The sequence below is a fragment of the Oryzias latipes genome, chromosome 23 (genome assembly GCF_053564925.1).
Source record: "Oryzias latipes strain Hd-rR chromosome 23, Olatipes_Hd-rR_3.1".
Taxonomy (NCBI): domain Eukaryota; kingdom Metazoa; phylum Chordata; class Actinopteri; order Beloniformes; family Adrianichthyidae; genus Oryzias; species Oryzias latipes.
This window is the reverse complement of record NC_136259.1, coordinates 14,489,691-14,504,291: the sequence shown is the minus strand read 5'-3', so window position 1 is coordinate 14,504,291 and position 14,601 is coordinate 14,489,691. Positions and strand designations below refer to the sequence as shown.

At 43.0% G+C, this 14,601-nt stretch overlaps 2 protein-coding genes across 3 annotated transcripts in view; both read right to left on the bottom strand.

Annotated features, from left to right (window-relative positions):
* The window catches only part of cog5 (component of oligomeric golgi complex 5), a 30,341-nt gene extending 27,346 nt beyond the window's left edge, over positions 1-2,995 (bottom strand). Inside the window, exons 1-4 of the mRNA XM_011491038.3 lie at positions 2,849-2,995; positions 2,516-2,655; positions 811-868; positions 13-67 (exon numbers count right to left, since the gene is read on the bottom strand). Coding sequence (XP_011489340.1) covers positions 13-67; positions 811-868; positions 2,516-2,655; positions 2,849-2,894 — 299 coding nt within the window. The 5' untranslated portion in view covers positions 2,895-2,995. The remainder of the gene's footprint in view (positions 1-12; positions 68-810; positions 869-2,515; positions 2,656-2,848) is intronic.
* Positions 2,996-3,967: 972 nt separating this feature from the next.
* tmtc1 (transmembrane O-mannosyltransferase targeting cadherins 1) overlaps positions 3,968-14,601 on the bottom strand; it is a 32,809-nt gene continuing 22,175 nt past the window's right edge. The window contains exons 14-19 of one of the 2 annotated variants that reach the window (XM_011491035.4): positions 14,324-14,459; positions 13,224-13,368; positions 13,012-13,149; positions 11,373-11,495; positions 8,934-9,011; positions 3,968-6,630 (exon numbers count right to left, since the gene is read on the bottom strand). In XM_011491035.4, the coding sequence (XP_011489337.1) occupies positions 6,505-6,630; positions 8,934-9,011; positions 11,373-11,495; positions 13,012-13,149; positions 13,224-13,368; positions 14,324-14,459 (746 nt within the window). In that variant the 3' untranslated portion in view covers positions 3,968-6,504. The remainder of the gene's footprint in view (positions 6,631-8,933; positions 9,012-11,372; positions 11,496-13,011; positions 13,150-13,223; positions 13,369-14,323; positions 14,460-14,601) is intronic. The other variant, XM_078941942.1, reaches the window with a different exon arrangement.

Genomic DNA, 14,601 nt, shown 5'->3' with positions numbered 1-14,601 from the left:
GGGTGCAACTACCTGTCCACAGCTGCCTGCAGAGCACTGATCCTGGTCTGCATCATCTGAAGAACTCCTGAGAACATGTTTGTCTGTTAGAGGTGGACGCTTCATCACATGAACAAACATCTGCACGCTTCTCTTAAAAAACAGCAGGGAAGTCACTTTTGTTTTTTTTGTATTATTTGGAGTTTTTTTTTTAAGCTAAACAGTTTGCAAAAATCAGTCTGATTACAGATGCAAGGTAAACAAAAGTGGTGGTGATGTGTTTGTAAAGCCAGTTGTTGGCTGACTGAAAGAGCTACGCCATGGAAATGGTCACACTTCATGACACTCCCACAGGAGCATCAAAGACAGGAGCGGCGGATTCTGGGGTTTTAGTCACACTTTTGTCAGACCGACAAGAAACTAAACTTTTAGAGTAAAGCAAAGATACACTGCAAAAGGATTCTTAGAAAATAAAAAAGGTTATCATGAATATTCTAAAAGATAGAGAACCTAGGAACTTAAACTTGAGCTGTGAGGTCACTATGGTGATCAGAGAGTTTATTTGACCAAAACATTCAAACTTATCGCAGTAATGTATTCTCTCTGTTGTAAACGTAGAGGGATTCATGTCATCTGAGGATGAACTGATGTTCAGATTTGACACAATGGCTCCTGGATTACAGATCTTCACAGTGGACAGACATCATGGTAGTGTTCATGCATGGGTCAATAACATGGGGAAGGGCAGAGTATGATGGATGTGTTAGAGCAGTTCAGCCATAGGATGTACCCATCGCTCACGGTCTAAGAAGAGCAAAGGTTCAGCATCACCTTCAAGAGACTCGATCCCGGTGGCCTGAGCCAGTAAGTCCTCATGTCTCGCAACGACCTGGAAACAGAGACGAGGAAATCCTGACGCGTCTGCACTCATCAAACATAAGAATGATCAACTGTGAGACATGAAAATGATCATCAATGCAAGCTAAAATGGTCACAGAGTCGTATGACCACCAGGCGGAAAGTCTAGAATTTTACTAATTTGAAAATTTGAGCAGGATCTTGGCTATCTATCGTCTTCTGTTCATTTCAGCCCGGGTCACAGGGGCAGCAGTCTAAGCAAAGATATTCCTAGACTTCCCTCTCTCGGCCACTTCCTCCAGCTCCTATCAGGTGGACCCTGAGGCGTTCCCAGGTCCTGGGTCTTCCCTGGGGCCTCCGCCCAGCGGGACATGTTTGGAACAATTCCCCAGGGAGGCCCCCAGGGGACCAGATCCCAGAGCCACCATATCTGACTCCTCTGTAGGTGGGGGAGCAGCGGCTCTAGTCCGAGCTCTAAACGGATGACCGAGCTTCTCACCCTGTCCATAGCAATCCTACAGAGGAAACTCATTTTGGGCTCAGCTCTGTCTTCACCACAACAGATCGGGGCCACCGCAAAGCAGTCGATACTAAACAAATCCACCTCACGCTCTTTCCCCACTTGAGGAAAAGACCCCAACATAACTTAAACTCCTCCACCTGGGGTAGGAGGTCTCCATCCCCCCAAGAGAACAAAATACCAGTCAATAACCACAGCTTCAGACTTGGCGGTTCTGACCCTCATCCCAGTTGCTTCCCACTCGGTGCTGGAGGTCCTGGCTTGATCAAGCCAATAGGACTACATCATCTGCAAAGAACAGAGAGAATTTCCTGTGGTCCCCAAACCAGACCCCCTGTGGCCCCTGGCTGCGCCTAGAAATTCTGTTCATAAAGTCTATGAACAGAAACGGTTGTAAAGGGCAGCCCTGCTGGAGTCCAACAAGCACCGGGAACAGGTCTGACTTACAGCTGACTATGTGAACCAAGCTCTTGCTCCGGACACACAGAGACCGGACAGCCCTCAGTAAGGCTCCCCGGACCCCACAAACCCAGAGCTTCCTCCGCAGGATACCACGGGGGACGTGGTTGAACACCTTCTCCAAATCCACAAATAGAGTGTATGAGCCAGCTCCCTCAAACACCTTATAGAGATGGAAAACACACTGTCCTGGATCTGAGGTTTGACTATCAGCCGAACTCTCCTCTCCAGTACCCCGGCATTGACTTTCCCAGGCAGGCTGACCGTACCACTGGGCTGACAGACAGGGGTGGTGGCTCCCCTTTTCAAGAAGGGGGTGTTACAACTAACCGGGGAATCACGCTCCTCATCTCATCTTACTTTTCAAAATTATTTGGAATAATAATAATTTAGTCCTCCTGCAACAGACTGGTGACCTATTCAGGTGTACTTCGCCGTCACCCAGCAGTACCTGGATTGGTTCCAGCAACCCTGTGACCCTGTAAGCGATTGAGCGGCCTCTGACTGAATGGATGGCAAACGGATACATTATTTAGTCGGTGATCATTTTTCATGTATAAAATTGGTATTCAGTCTCATGCCTCTTTATTACACTGCACCTCTCAAAAACATCTACTGTGATACAGGTGACACAGGTGTAATAAGGGTGAACACAGTCTGTTCACTTAGTAAATAATCACTTCCGGGTCGTGACCTGACCTGTCCGTGCAGCTCCTTGTCCAGCCGGCTGATGCCCTGCGCGAGTCCGCCCAGCTGCTCCGCGATCACGGCATGCTGGATGACCTGGGCGGCGTACGTCTTCACGTCGAAGTCGTCCCCCACGAACTCCGTGTAACAGTCTGAAGAAAAACGGACAGTCAGACTCCGCCCACCTGCCAGCTGGCGAGTGTACAGCCTCCGTGGAGAGGTTTTTTTTCAGGTCCCGGTACCGGGTTTGATAAGAAAACATGAGCATTACGGGTCTCTCAGCAGCAAACGAACAGCCTACCAGGTCAACCATAACATTTACACTTAATTCCATTTATGTTTTACCATCTTTCAGGATAGAATTCGTCCAAACTCCTCTTCGGTCCTCCATCTTGTTTCCGCATTTGACGTCGCTTCTGTTTCTTCTTCGTTTGAGATTTATTTTCCAGTTGGCTCGTTACCGCCACCAAGTGGTGTGTAGACGTATAGGTCAGAATTTCTTTTTTTCTGTCACTTCCAAACTCGTGGCTGTAATCCTTTTATCTTTCCTTTATCCTTCAAAACATAATCTATTTTAAACAAATAAATACTCTTGACTTGATTTGTTGCCCACAGGTAATTAAAATTCATCTCGTCCCTCCTATTTTTATCATTTTCTTTTGAGGCTCCAGAACCACAGCTCCTTCAACCATGCATTGACTCTTTGGCTGTAAAGAAAATTGCTAACAATTTTGATTTGAAAAAAGGGTTTGTAGTTTGTGTCTTTTCATTTTTTAAGTTTTGTCATGAACATTTACAATTTTAAGATAACTGAGAAAATGAAGTATGTCATATTTATATTCAATAGTAAAATTAATTACCGTAAGTAAACTTTATTTCTATAGCACAACAATCACAAAGTGCTTTTCAGAGGAGTGAAGGACAGAGTAACAGACTAAAACAATAATGTTTAATGAAGGTCCCTTTATGTTCAGGGGCAAAAAAGAAGATGAAACTTGATGGGGCACCACAGTCCAGATGATGGAGAATGCCACATTTCATTTGGCATTCTTGTGTTTTTAATTCAAGTGAATCTGCTGCAGCATAAGGTTTTAAAACAGGATGCATTTTATTTTGAAGGGCCCCTGTATGTTCTGCCGTCAGAAGTAAAAGAATTTCAAAATTTTATACAAAGATATTACAATAACTCAAATATTGTTAACATTTAAAATGAAAATTAAATAAACAGATGGCTTAACAGTCACAAAAACATAAAGTGTATGTTTTGAGTTGGGTTTTTTGTCATTAAGAAACTGGCCCAAATGGTTCTTTTAGCGTTAAAGGTTGCAGACCCCTGCCCTAAACAACACTCCTTCCTTCCTTCCTTCACAGGGGACAGAAGAGGAGGAGGGACACATCAGAAATAGACTGTTTTTCTCAAAGGGACAGAAATTTTTAAAGGAGAGCAGAAATGAGACAGGAGGCTTTATTAAATACATTTACTCAGCTTTAATCACTTCAATAGTTCAACAAAACACAACTTTACCAACTGATATTTTGAGCACATAAAGACAAAAAAAATAAAACTCTTTAGAAAAGCTCATGATTGTACCATGTAGGACCTTGATTCAAAGACCTCAGTAAAATAAATATTTTGAAACAATGTCAATGTATATCTTAGAAATAACTTCAAACAAGTTAAACATTCTGATTCATCTACACGTCAAATGTCGTGTTTCAAATAACATTTTTATTTGGGTTTTGAAAAACACTTTTTGTGGTTTGATGGGGAAAAAAATGATTTAGTGCACTAAACTTTAACGAGTGATTTCTGTCTTTATCAGATGTGATGTAATGCTCGTCTGTCACCAATATGAGGCGCATGTTTGGGGGTTAGAGACACAATGTGAGGTCACCGTGTTTAAGATCCACTCTGATCATCTTTTGATCGGTTTCCAGTGGTTTTTATATCTGATTATGCCATTTTTAGCCAAAGCGAAAAAACCTGTGTTGCTTTTTTACAACATAGTTTCTGCAGAGCGACAGGAGTTCATCAGAAATTCACCTCTGAGTTGTGGTTGTGGTTCGCACTGCTGGTGCGAAGAAAACCCTCCTCTTTCCCATCAACCACAACTGAGCTATGTTCACACGCTCTTCTGCTAGCTCACAGCCCCAAACACCCCCCACCTATTATTATTGGTGCAACAAAAACGGTGAGCTATCCAGGCGTACGGTTTGGATCCAGATTCCAGCTCAGACGAGCAAAACAAAGACATTCATGGATCTATTTGTCTGACAGTGGATGCATCAGAATGGAGCGGAGCAGGGAGCTTGTAGCTCCGCCCAGCGTATTTTTCTACATCATAAATGTAATCTTTTATAAACACATTTTTTTTTGTTTGCTCCTCATCCACAACAATTTGAATAAAGAAATGTCATTTTAAGCATAGTTCTCTTAACCCTTGTGCTATCCTGCGCACTGTAACATTGGGAGTTGGGTCATCTAGACCCACTAGACAGTGCTCTGAACCTTTTTTCTTCAATGATTTGGGATCTTGACTGGTGTCCATGGATTACATGAAATCTTTCCACCTTTATCCACCTTTGTCATGGTAGGGAGAACGCGTCAGTGTAAGGGGGGGGTCATCTAAGATAGCACAAGGGTTAAACCATCTTCAGTAAAATGCTTGAAGAGCATGTTAAAAACACCATTTCCATTGGAGTGGGTCTTTAATGTGCAGTAGTTTGTGTCACCGTTGGTTGTTGTGAAGCCATTTGCTAAAGAAACACAACTGCCTTTTTGTTCCAAATAAATATGGAGGATAAATTCTCTGCTGGTGAAGCTGCAAAGCTCTGAATATATACATTTTTTAACCATTTCATTCATGTTTAAGGTTTATTAGTTGAGGTTTCTTCTCCACATTTGATCCCCTCTCAAGTGCTGGGTCCCATGTTGAAGTCTTTGGTATGCCTTGGTTTGAACCCATGACCTTCCAGTTTCTGGGTCAACGCTCTACCACTAGGTTGATAAGAGGTGATTCCACCTCTTATCTTATCTTACAGAGAAGTAAAACAAAACCAAACGGCTTTCAAAAATGTTCAGGCCAAATTTGACCGTAGTTGAGTTACGACCACGAACACTTCCTCCTCTTGTCTTACTTAAAGCCGTGTCTCACAGACACTACATACATTTTTTGCATATTGCACGGATGAAAATTGGTCATAAGTGAAAACGTGGAAAAAGTGAGAAAAGTTGTGGTCTGTATGTGCCTAGACCACTCGGCCTAGACTAGAGCGTCTTCTACTTTAAAGGTTCCACCACACGCGCCGCCATCTTGGAAAAATAAATAGAAATGCTTCAACACAAATACGTAAAGCTGCATTTTTGCTGAAAAACAGCTAAATATCCTTCACTTTACATGTGCAACTCTTTTATTGCACTGGTCCCTGTATTATCACTTCTTTGACAGTTAAGTGAAAAACCGCCTCAGCTTCTGATCTTCTCCAGACACCCCAGAGCCAGGATGAATGTGAAGATCCAAATGATCCTCAGCTGACTGCTCTGCTGTTCTTCTCTTCCACTGTTGTCATACAGAACTTAGGACTAATGGATCAGACATTTGGCTGATGTTTGCATGGCATGTTGGCGCTGTTGCAGAGTCCTGAGTTCTGGAACGTTTGGATCATACAACGGCTGGCATACCATCAGACTTACTTATGCAGAGTCTTCTCACAACACACTCGGAAGTTTGAGTTTGTGTCCCCAGACACATTCACATCACAAAGCACTCCAATCAATACATTCTTACACTGCAATGCAGAGTCTTTAAGGACCAACAGCTGCTAATGCAAAGGAAAGCAGCTCATGGCGGTCTTCAAGCATCCACCTCGATGCCGGCAGAGCTTCCCAACACCTGCAAACCGGAGGCTGACCCTCCTCCTAAGCAGGACCTGCCAGAAGATCTCCTTCTGGATGCAGAGCCTGATGTTTGTTCATATTCTACAGAACCGGAGCGCAGAGCTTATGTGGCTCCTGAGGTCTTCTTCTCCAGTCGGTCCAGCTTGGCTAAGTTCTCCTTCAGGAGCTTGGAGGTGGGGTTTAGGAGCAAGGCCTGCTGGTAGTAGGTTCTGGCCGTTGCATAGTCTCCCTACGTGCAAAGACACATTTGTAAAGACAAACATTTTAAAAGAAAAATGTTATTGTCTCAAAACCAGAGTTACTATCCATGCAATTTAAAAATACACAGATCCACACAATAAGTTATGGATATGGTGAAAACTCGAGTTTTTTTCTCTCTCCAAGTCTGTGTGACGCGTCCGTCTGAGGAGGAGCACTGTTTGGCATTTTCAACGTTCTAATGCTAATATAACAGATTTTTGTTTGATGTTGAAACAGGACGTTTCATCTGTATGTAACACTGTTTTCCTTCCGCTTTGCTGTTTGTTCTGCGCATGACAGGTTCATGATATAAGGTGACAAATGGACTTCAGGGTTTGTGAATGAAAAGGAGAGTAAAGGCTGCAGCGGTTCTCTACACCCAAACGTGTCTCTGAGCTCCTTATTTTACAGATGACACTCCGCTTTGCCGACACTGAACCCCCGAAAGCCGGCTCCACTGACAATAATCTGGTTTTGAGTCGCCAAAAGGTCCAGTTTTTCTTTTGTTTTTGAAAACCTATCCAGAAATAAAGCTTCCCAAAATGCTCCACATCTTTCATCTTCAAGCTAGGCTCCGATAAGCAGACAACGTTGGAGTTTTTTCCTCGTGAATTTACGTGATTTTAAGTCATAAATTTACAAGAAAAAATCCCGTACATTTATTAGATTTTTTCTTGTAAATTTACGACTTAAAAGTGGTAATTAAAAAAAAAATGTTTGTAAACTGTCCCTAAAACTCCATCGTAGTAAGGTGATAGACACACCTCATTTAGTGTTTTCTACATATTGATCTCACTGTGTTCAGTGTGTATGACTTATTGGGGCCCAAAAATTATAATAGTAAAACCTTTTCTATGTTCCTTCAATGTTAACGTTTGTGGTTTAAAAAGCTGATTTAGTCAGTGAGTCATGCCAAGTTCATCATTTGAAAAAGCCATGACCCCACGACGCTGCCGAACGGACGAGCTGCACCACCTGACCACAGCGCCTCCAGGTTGGCGGTAGACAGTCAGGTGTTGCAGGTGAACTTGATGAGTCTCAAAGTGTCATCAGCAGACGTGCATCAGAACTGCAGTCAGGGTTTGTGACAGAGCCAGGAGTGGAGCCCTGCCAGCAACAGACCACAACCATGACCTGAACCTAAGACTACCGTCACATATCCCAAAATGCCACAGGGTGGCAACCTAAACGCAAGTTATTCATCAAATTCTGCAGGTGGCAGCGGTCGCATTTTCACATGCCGTGCGGCGGCCGCCAAGATTTTAAGAAAGTTCAAATGAAACGGCGACCGGAGCATTTTTTGACGTCGTTTAGTGCCCACCCGGGGACATTTGGAGGTGGCCTGGTGGCAGTCCAATGACAGGCGGGTGGAAAGAAGACATCAGCACAATAATTGACTGATAGGAGGGTCTCCAAGGTCCCCAAAACCGTCTGATGACTGCCACACCCCAGCCTCTGTGCTGGCGTCCCACCGCCACATTCCAATTGTTAGAACTGAAGCTGTTCCTGCTTAGATACCAACAGGGGGTAGATATGGCAGGGTCTGACTTTTACTGGTAAAAATGTTTGTTGCTGCCTTGGATTGTCTCTGCAACAGACTGGCAACCTGTCCAGGGTGCACCCTGCCTTCACCCAAAAGGAGCTTGGATAGGCTCCAGCAACCCCTCTTTACTGAAGTGAGTTCAGAAAATAGATGGATGCTTTGGACTGGTTTCATCCGAGTTTGAACAGTAATAGCCGGTTTGAAAGAGGAGGTTCTGTCCCATTTTAGACCTAGTTCTCATTTTCTTTTTCTTTTTTGTCAGAACTTTTCAGAAAGCCAGAGTCTCTTCTGAAGAATGTTTGTGTTGAAGTTGTTTCAGAGGGGATTTCGATGTCAGCTCCGCTGCAAATGCAGGGCTCAGCGATGCAGAACATCGTGTTGTTCTGGTCCTGTTTCAGTCCAGTATTTGGGCAGGATACTGGACCACACACTGCTGCCGATTAGGGGGGAGCAATGTGGGGTCGGTTAGCGCTTGCATGTGTGAGAATGGAGTCTTTTGCAAAGTGCTTTGGGACATGCAGAAGGTGAAAAAGGCGGTATAAAGCTGCCTTTACAGGTGTTCAACTTCAACGTCAAGTTGATGTACAGACACAATCAGAGGTCCTGCGGGGCGTTTTGACGCACGTCAAAAGAGAAATTTGACCCATGAATCACATTCAGTGTGAGCGTAGCCTTTTTAAGATGTCAACATTGTCTTGCTAATACTAATAATATATGTCTACGTTTCTTTGGAAGGAAGAGCGTCTGACCTTGATGTGCTGAATCCCTCCCATGTTCATCCAGGCCTGGGACTGATCCGGCTTCAGCTCCACAGCGAGTTTGTAGCTCTATGGAGACAATCAGAGCTCCAGCTTTATTCTGTGCCTCAATTGAACCTTTTGCTTTTTCCAAAATCGGTTTATTTTTCTCAAAATAGGTCCGTCTTCAATCAGATAGAGTTCAGCATGAGGACTCAGTGATCTTTAGAGCCTGCAGAGTCTGAAGCCGACACCACAGAACCATATGACTCAATAAGTGAGAGCACGGCCCCCTTTGAAAAACTATCCCATTAGCCCCAAGAGAAGCTCCTGCCACCATTAAAAACTCAGACCTTTCGCATAAACCAAACAAACTCTTGCACTTAGAGAAATAATCTATAAAATGTGGCTAAGGAAAAAAATCCTTTAAGCTCCACCTACAGGGGTAGCTACAGCTTCAGAGGCTTTCCGCTCTCAGTGGCGGTCGTGGATTTGAACGCAACATTAGACAGGCTGGTTGGATCTCACGCTGTTGGAGCGTCTTACCTGACATTTAACAACACAAACGATTACATTTGTATCTTCTCTATTTAGCCCTGTGGTGCTGAGGCGAAGGAGACGAAGAACTGGGATCCGAGAGAACGGTTGGAGGTGGTGATAAGGAGGAAGTCAGACAAATATGGAGGCAAAAGGTAATGAAAAACACAGAAAAATTGAATTTTGAGATGAATGAGGAGCAATTGGACTTTTTTAGGTGGGAGTTTATATGACGACAACACAGGAAAATGTTGAGGATGAGGGCAAAAGAGTAATGGACCAACTGGAGTTTAAAGAAAGGTTTTCATGGAAGAACATGGAGAACACAGTTGCAGTTATCTATTGCCTTGTTTCCACTGAGCTGTCCAGTCCAGTCCGGTCCGGTCCGGTATTTTGAGCATTGCCATTATAAAGTGGAGCCATTAAACTGTACCATCGTTGGGGACCGTTGGTTACAGGTCCATTCAAAAATGGAACAGACTGGTTAGGGCGGAGTTACTGTTGAAACCCGTTGATTAGCAGAAAGTCCTTACGATAAAAAAAAGCTCAAACCAGCGCCAACATTTCCAAACTTTCAATTATTTGTCTTTCAGTCGACGTGTATCAGGAAAATTTGGTCTGGTCGACACTGGAACCACAAACGCTCCTCAGTGATTCAGAGTGAGCTGAATGGATCATGTGGATATTGCCGTAGTCCCTCTACTATGATGCAAAGCTATCCAATTGGTCTACACCTCACATGCGCCGTCACAGATCAACTTTGAGTGGAAATGTTCACCTGAATTGCCTGGACCAATCTAAACTGCACCGTTCTGTACCGCTCAGTGAAAACGAGGCAATAGAGTAGGGATGGGCAATATATCAGTGCCAATAGCAGTATCGGCCGATATTTGCATTGTTTGACTTTATCGTATCGTTCTGCTATTCAAAAAATCTACAGATGTTGTTCTGATTGTTTTCAGATATTAATATTCAGAGATTATTTTTGAAATGTATGCTTGTTCCTAATAGACTGGGAAGCTTAAGCTTACAGTCATAGCCAGTAATTGACTGTTTTCAGTTATATGTTATTTTTGCCAGATTCCTGGCAATGGTGAAACATTTAGATATCGGTATCGGGCCCCAGTTCCATGGGAATTATCAGTTATCAGTATCAGCAAGAAAACATGATATTGGTCCATGTTTCCAAATAGAGTGAATGGAAATTGTTGTCTGCGTTTGACCCATCCCCTGGGGGAGCGGTGAGCTGCAGGCGACCCGCACTCGGGAGGCAGTGGCGTTAGGGGTCTTGCCCCACTGGGTGATGTTCATTGCGCGCCATTGATGTGATAATTTCAACAATTACCATTGAGAATCGAACCCTGATTTCCTGCGTGGCAGTTTCTCACCTTACCAACCGAGTACTAGCTGTACCTTCAGGAATATCAGATTTTTAGTCTTTATGAAAGATCCTGCCTTCCTAGTGCTTATTCTTTCCTCACTCATTATTGGATTTGGTCTTAAAGCTGCAGGTATTTTGACTTTACCTGTTTAAAATAACCCAGTTCTCCTTAAAAAATTGATGTTGAATTTTGGATTTTTTTCCAAAACCTTTGAACTCCAACACCCACCCTCACCGAACACACAGTTTGTCTTTCTCTAGTCTGGTTACCACCCCCGCCTGAGCACTAAAACCAGTCTTCTAAAAACACCCGACCACCTTCTGATAGCAGCTGACTCCAGCTTATTTAATATCGTCATGGATATGAGTGTTGCTTTTGACGCCATCGCTCACTCTCTCCTTCTTCTTCTCCCGTCTTCCACTGCCCTTTCTCATTCTGGCATTTCCCCGATTCAATATGGAAGAAAGCCAAGCTGATGTGTGTGAACGACAGGGGAGCTTCATTTCATCAGATTACTAAGGAAAAGAAGTACCTCAAGGGCTTCATCCAGCTGCTGCATTTCTCGGAGCTGGTTTCCTTTGGAGAAATGAAGCTCTGCTCGAACCGTCAGATCAGCGGGATTCTGCTGCAGAGCTCGGTCCAGAGCCTGTAGAGCCTGGTGAGGATGCACACACAGCAGATGTGGTAAAGTTTACAAACTATTTCTAACACAATGCAGCCCTCTTGTAATCATTCTTATCAGATAACAGATCAGACGAGGAAAACAGAGACGTTCATGGATCTATTTGTCTAAAAGTGGATGCATCAGAATGGAGCAGAGCAGGAAGCTTGTGACCCGCCCAGAGTGTTTTCTGCGCAACAAATATAATCTTTTTCTACAATTTGAACAAAAAACTATTCAGAAATGCAATTTTAAGCTTAATTTTCTAGAAATATGCCCTCCATCATCAGAAAAATGCCACAAGAACATGGTAAAAACACCAAAGACACAATTTTCATCGCAGTGGGTCTTTAAAGAGAATCTGAATGTTCAGTTTCGTCCATCCAACAGTCTTCTGAACCCGTTGAATCCCTTTCAGGGCTCACGGGGTTGTTGGAGCCTATGCTTGCCGTTGAGCAAAAGCAGGGTCCACCCTGAGCAGGTCGTCATGCAAGTTTCATTTCCGAGACTGAAAATCCGAAGATTCAAATGATAAACTTGTAGATTAGAAACAGGAGCCGTTTTGTGATGTTCTGAAGAAAGGCGTGTTGTGTCCGTTTTCTGTTTCAGAAAAGAAGTCCTTTTAAGAATTTGGCTTTAGTTTTAAATCCAGATCTTTAGATAAACTGCTCACATGACATTTTTTACTACATGCATTTGCCGTTCAACCACTCACTTTGGAATTTATTTGATCCTTTTGATGTTTTTATCTCACCAATATCTTGTTGTGCACATTCATTCCAAACTAATTCATTACTGATGACTTCTTATGGTGATTTTTGAGCAATCCCTTACTTACTGCAATATCACTGCATCAGAATTGTAATGCGTTACTTGGTTTCTGCCTTTCTTTGAAGTTACTTTTTTTGTAAAACCCGCAGAAGTGGAATGTCAAGATTCAATGTAAGCTTTATTTTATATAAAGTGAAAACACACAAGAACAATTGAAAGAGAAACCCTCAGCTCTAGTTAGTTTAGTCTATAAAAATTAAAAAATAGGCTTTCTGCTAAAAAAAACATGTCAAGTAAAAGCAGATGAAATTGCTGCAGTTAATTGTCCTCAACTGCAAAACAAATGTGGTTTTGTTAGAGCAAAAACAGAACTAGACAACATTTTTAAGAACACAAATATAAAGTAGGTGTTTGAGTTTATGGTTTATGAAACCTATCAGGAAATTAGTTCAACTATAAAGTTATATTAAATATTCAATTTTACTTGTAGGACGAATTTTCTGAAATGAGCCAAAAAATATATCATCAATAATCTTGTTGCTCATGTTGTCTAAGTTCTCATTCCAACGTGTGCCTGCATTTAATGACAGTGGGTTTACCTGTACAAATCTGAAAACCTCCTTCTCTCTGGATTTTCTTCGTTTATACAAAGTCTTGGTATGTCTCATCTATTCTTCCATCAGGGGAAAAGATGTCCAGCAGGTTTTAGCTTAAAACACAGTTCAGAACACCAACTCACCTCAGTGTGGTTTCCACGCTTGCTGTAGATGGCAGACAGGAGGCGGTAACACTCAATGCAGCCGGCCTCTCTGGAGATGATGTCCTGCGTCATCTTCTCTGCCTCTGTGCTGTGGCTGGTCATGACCAACACCTGAGCCTGAGGGGAGAACAGACATCTTTATGCCAGTTTTGGAGTTACAAGGTGCTGGGATTCTGGGTGTGTCAGCCCACCAAGGCCAGCAAGATGTCGGTGCTGCGTGGCTGCAGAGCAGCTGCCTCTCTGTACACCTGCAGGGCCTCATAGAAGCGGCCAGTGTTGTAGTACAACGCTCCGAGGGGGGTGAGGACATCCACCTTCCTGGCTATCTGCAGCGCTCTATGGCGAGATGTTGAGGGAGGGGGGAGCAAATACTTTAATTAGTAATTGAAATCCCTTTCCTGTTTTAAAAACCAGAACTAAGTTATAGAGGCAGGGACCCCCCTTTTTATACAGTTTGTACTATCCCTCTGTATTGGTCTGTATCTATAGCTGTAATTACAGTACTGTACCTCTGTATTGGTTAGGACAGTACTGTAACTCTGCATCTGTAGTACAGTACTATACCACTGTCAGTTAGTACAGGTCTGTATCTCTTTATCTGTCCCAATCAGTACAGCACCACACCTCTCTAAATAAAATACTGTACCTCTGTCTTGGTTTGTACAGGTCTGCACCTCTGTGTCTGTGCTTGTCAGTACAGTACCACACCTCTATCTAGAGCTGTAAAAACAATACTGCACCTCTGTATCAGTTATTCAATAACTGTACTTCTGTATCTGCTAGTACAGTACTGTACCTCTTCATTGATAGTGCAATACTATACTTCTACATTGATTAGTGCAATCAACCTTTGTATTGCTTAGTACAGTGCTAAGCAATACAGTACTGTACTAAGCTGTTAATAGAGTATCACACCTAGGTATCTGTTAGTATAGCCCGGGTCCTCTGTTAGAACAGTACCATACCTCTGTATCTGATAGTACAGTACTCTACTTCTGTGTTGGTTAGTACAGTACTGTCCTTCTGTACCTGTAGCTGTAAATACTGTATCATACCTCTATATCTGTTAGTACAGCACCATACATTTGTATTGTTAGTACAGTAATGTACATCATTATCTGTTGCCGTTACTGCAGAACAGTCCCCCGGTATCTGTGCCCTCTTAGTGCAGTACTCTACCTATTCATTCTCTTAAAATGAAGCATAAGTAGGTGGGGGTGTTTTAATAAATTGAGTAACTGTCTATTTTTCCTTTTCCTGGATAAAAAAGGGTAAAACCACATTTTCTCACCGTTTAAACCAAGATTCAGCTTCATCATTCTCATTGGACGCTCGCAGAAGGCGCCCAAGGTTCGCCATGGCAACATAATGTGCTGGTTTCAGCTGTATTGCACGCTGGTAATGGGCAGCAGCCAACTCTCCTTCTCCTGGAGGATTGAGATGAGAAAAAAAGCAAAAAAAAATTAGTTGCTAAACAGGAACCTGAGCTATATACCAGCAACAATGTTTGCCTAAAGCTCATGGAATGCAACAACCGTCTGCAGTCAACACAGCTCAAAGCAAGCTAGG